This window comes from Salarias fasciatus, chromosome 11 (genome assembly GCF_902148845.1).
Source record: "Salarias fasciatus chromosome 11, fSalaFa1.1, whole genome shotgun sequence".
NCBI classification, from domain to species: domain Eukaryota; kingdom Metazoa; phylum Chordata; class Actinopteri; order Blenniiformes; family Blenniidae; genus Salarias; species Salarias fasciatus.
The window spans coordinates 16,160,893-16,165,501 of record NC_043755.1 but is presented as its reverse complement, the minus strand read 5'-3'; the positions used below and the strand labels follow the sequence as shown (position 1 = coordinate 16,165,501).

The 4,609-nt window shown below is 47.4% G+C and overlaps 1 protein-coding gene across 1 annotated transcript; it reads right to left on the bottom strand.

Annotated features, from left to right (window-relative positions):
• Window positions 1-319: 319 nt before the first annotated feature.
• On the bottom strand, window positions 320-4,097 carry irx2a (iroquois homeobox 2a). The gene is made up of 3 exons (XM_030102490.1): window positions 3,521-4,097; window positions 1,869-2,274; window positions 320-1,221 (listed from the first exon to the last, which is right to left on the bottom strand). Exons 1-3 carry the CDS (start codon window positions 3,758-3,760, stop codon window positions 344-346), a joined length of 1,524 nt encoding a protein of 507 aa, XP_029958350.1. The 5' UTR covers window positions 3,761-4,097; the 3' UTR covers window positions 320-343.
• Between the last annotated feature and the right edge of the window lie 512 nt (window positions 4,098-4,609).

Sequence of the window (4,609 nt, the reverse complement as noted above, 5' to 3'; positions counted from 1 at the left end):
TCACTGCGTGCTGTAAAATGTCCATTGCATTCAAAGTCCTAAAGTTTTCAAAATTTCTGTGAAAACAAGTGTCAGTATGCCAATAGATTCAAATAATACTACTTGTTTGCTTGGAAAGATCTCTTGAATAAAGCCTTAATTTTATTTCAGTGAGGCAGGAACAGCTAAATCCCCCCATGGTGCCACAACACCGACACCTGAACGTGACACGAGAAAACCGGTTGATTTGCATTGGATCTAAATATGCTTCCATCGTGGAGCAGTCTCCTCCCCAGAGTTTCACCGATTCAGCGCTACTTTTGAACAACTTCTCGTTTGGAGCTGGCCGCTTTACGCACGTGGATTACGTACCTTTCTTCGCTTCTAAATTTGCGGGTCTGAACTGCTGCTGCTCCACAACAACAATCTGGTTGGGGTTATTTTTAACGAGGGGCGAGTCTGGCCTGTGTTTGGGGTTTGTGCTGGCCTCCAGAGCCTGGTGAGAGGCGCTCAGACCCTCGTTCGCAGCAGCGGCGGCGGCAGCGGCGGCGGCGGCCGCAGCCAGACTCACTCCGGAGGAGTTGGTGTAGCGCAGGATGCCCTGGCCCTGCAGGGGGCTGAAGTTGCCGTAGTTTGTGTAATTGCTATAAAAGGGAGAAGTGTAATAAATAGGTCTTCCGAGGATGGAGGGGGCCGGGTAGAGGGAGGGGGACGTGGCTGTCGGGGACGCGGTGGAGGGCGTCGGGGGGGTGAGCAGTCCGCTGCTGGAGGAGGGGCAGCCCGGCTGCCCGGACTGCCCCGCCTGCTGATGCTGTTGCTTTTGGTCCGAGGTAGCAATCTCCGCCAGAGACCACAATTTGGGCTTAACCGCGGGGTTCTGGGGGGCCCCCGGCGCGGGTCTGCTGTCAAGGCATGAGGATGAGGATTTACTGGTGTTGACGAGGCCGCGCGCCAGGTCCTCTCTCTGGCTGTGCAGGTGGTGCAGGTGGTGCAGGTGATGGTGGTGCAGGTGGTGGTGGTGGTGGTGGCTGAGAACCGGGGCTTCCACTCCCGTCAGGGGCGACGACGTGACCGGTTTGGGGGAGAGCTGGGCCCGCGCGTCGCGGCTGTGGTCCTCGCCGTCCTCGTCGCACTTGTCGCCGGGCTGCTCGGAGCCCAGCTCGCCCGCACAGCTGACCTTCTCCCCGTCAGACTCCGCCGAGCAGGAGTGATCCGTCAGGGTGTCCACGTGCAGGCTGATCCCTGGAAACGAGGGGGACAGTTGGAAATACTTATATTAAGAATCTGAGAGTCAAAACATAAACAGAGGAGTGTGCACTGGAAACCGATCAGTAATGCTTTGCAGCCAGTCAGGCTTGAATAAGTCATCCATCTATTATTTACGACATATCACTTTTAAAAAGTAGGCTACGATTAAAAGTCGATTTTCATGCGTCGACAATTGTGCTCTCTCCCTTCTTTTTTCCCTTCCTAATCATACAAAAACGTCATAATGGGAATAACATTAATATTCAAATTTTATTGAGGCCACTCAGGAGTACTGTGTTATGGGTCTGCTGAGCCAGTGACCTGCCATTAATCATGCTAAAGAAAATATAATGTCCCTCCTAACAGTTCATTTAGTGGCGTTGAGTCTTAGAAACTCGATTTCATTAAAAATTTATATCAATCAGCGTGGTTACCGAGACGGAACGTGAAGCCTGATCATTCTTGTGCGTAAAGGCTGCGATAATAAAAACAACACTGCAGTACCTGAAAACAGCTTTCAGGATTTCAGTCTTTCTTTCTTCATTTTATTTTCACTTAAATGACATAACTATATATCAGATCCAACCTCCTATCTGACGTGTTAAATTGATCATTGGCTCGATCGCCGGCTCATATCCCACCTTCATCCTCCGCTGAAGCCTCGCTGTTGTCCAGCGTCTTTTCGGAGCGCTCCACCTCTTTCCTCTCCCCGTCCCCGTCGTCCTCGTCCTCGTCTTCGCTTTTATTCCTCGGAGCCCAGGTCATCTTGTTCTCCTTCTTGAGCCTCCTCCTGGCGTTGGCGAACCACGTGGAGACCTGCGTCAGGGTCATCTTGGTGATGATGGCCAGCATGATCTTCTCCCCCTTGGTCGGGTACGGGTTCTTCCTGTGCTCCTGCAGCCAGGCCTTCAAGGTGGCCGTGGCGTCCCTGGTGGCATTCTTGCGGTAAGCCGGGTCGTTGAGCTGGTACGGGTACCCCGGACTGCCGTACGGGTGGTAGCTTAACGCCCCGGCCATGCCCGTCGTGTGCGCGTCGTATGGAGAGGACTGAGGAAAAGTTAGAGGGGGAGAAAAGTGAAAGACCTGCCATGTGTTTCCCTTTACTGAATTTGAAAGTGACAATAGTCATATATTAAAGTGACAAGCAAGGAAATAAACGTTTTGCATCGAGTTTAAATAATTTGTAAAAACAGGAATAAGTTATAATAATTTAAAAAAAAAGTAGTTTCATTCTGCAGTTTAGCACAATAACATTTGTTTAAGGAAATATTTTTACACAACTGGAAAAAGTGAAGACAGTTCGAAATTATTTGTTATAAAAAATATAATAACATTACCTGCATTTGATCCTAATTTTAAAAATGAGCGTGCAATTGATTTTTCTATATATATGTAAACGTCAATATTATCTATAAATGTATATGTGATCGATTGTTGAGTTGAAAAAAAAATACACTTCATGTTTACGGCTTGTAAAGGCAGGCCGCAGAAAACCACGCACTAATGGGTAACTAATGGTTAAGATCATTATCGGATTAACTAATAACAGAGCTGCAGCCATTAAAGCAGTTAAGATAACAAAAAAGGAAAATTTAATTTCTGTAATCATCCATTAACTCCCCAATATTCCCGCACTGGCTGCTTTTTGTTTTGTTGTGGCAACCCTAATGTGTTAACATATCTTTTTTTTTTTTTTTTTTTTTTTTTTGCAGCATTACAAATCCCATTAGCAAATCACTTGATATGCACCTTTCCTAAAACGCTTGAAGTGCCCTGTGACATTAGCATTTCCAGTCACGCTCCCCGTGTTTAAAATTCGGTTTATTTAGCTGAGAGTGAAAAGTCTGCCTCCTCATCAGCCGGTGATCTGAATGACAGCTGGGAATTTATGGCTTGTGTTTTAATTTCCGATGACATATAAAGTCTACTCTCCTCGCGGAGTGGACGTTCGCACAGAAACGTCGGTGCAGTTCTACACAATTAGCTGCGCAGCCAGAGGTAAGCTTTGGCCAAAGCCATTACAATTTGCAGCTTTATTTTTAAAAATCCATATAAGCCGAGGGAGCTGGGGATTTTATAGAGGGTGGGGGTAATTCTTCTAGGCCAGTGGGCATTAATGTATTGCAGTCAATAATAATAATAAAAAAGTTCCGCAAGAACTTATAGGCGGCGAGTCGATCTGATCGCGTCTGGAGCGCAAAGGAACCGCAACAACAATTTTGCGCACTTTCAAAAAGCCGGCATTTCCCTCTGAGGCGTTATCGTCATGTAAACACGCATGTGGGTTATTTACCATGTAAGATGGGAATCCCGTCGCTGGATCCGTGGAGTATGACAGCGGGCTGGAGAAGCCCGCACCGGCCGAGGCGGAGAAAGCCGCCGACCCGGGATAAGGGCTGAAGGCTGAGCCAGAGGAGGACCTCGCCAAGTCCTCATTCCGCGGGGCAGCGAGAGCCGAGGCCCCGTAAGCCGGACACGAATACAGAGCCAGAGAGCCCGGGGGCTGGTAGAGGTAACCCTGAGGATAGGACATTGGTGAGCCCCCCGCGATAGGTCGCCGATTCCAGAACGGGAGGGGAAAAAAGACGCGCAGGGCGCCGGACAGCAGCGGCCAAAAAATAAACAATCAACTCAATAATCAGCCGTGCAAACAGTCATCAGAGGGTGAAAATAAAAAAAAAGAAAAAAAAAAAAGAAGGCCTCCCTCCGCAGCCCCCTAACTGGGAAAAAAAAAAATCCCGAAAGATCTGTTAAAGTGCCCACATAGAGGCAATGTGGCATGCGTCTTGATCCCCTAGCGTCCGATGTTTTTAGTACGCAGCACTATGAAGTGAGGAGTTAGGAGGGAAGGAGCCAGTGGAGTTTCAGACACACAGAGCATTGGGGGAAACTGGAGCTGTCACTCCGGCTCATCTGAATATCCCATCCCCGCCCCCTTTCTGCCTGATAGAAATGGAGACTCGGAACAAAACCAGGACTCCACACTGCAAAAAAGTAGGCTCGCTGCTTATTGAGCCGAGACGGCTGCTTTGGTGTTGTTCTCCCGAAACTTATTTTTTTATGAAAACAACCTACAAATGACCATTATAATCGGCTATAAATGTGAGTTGGTAAACCTACACTAAATGTTTCAAAACACAGCATGTTTATTATGTTCCTTGTTTGAGTGAATTCACCTTAATAATTAGTTCAAAACAAACCAGCATGGAATTGAAATTCTATCTTTTTCTTCCGAAATGCGCAAAAGTCTTAAATATTCACTCAGTGACTTTTTTTTGTGTTTTTTTTTCTTTTGCACTCATGACAAAAAGAAATGAGGCAAAAACAAAGAGTGCAGAAAATCAAGTAATGTCTGTCCCGTCGGCTTCTTCTGCATTTCCAG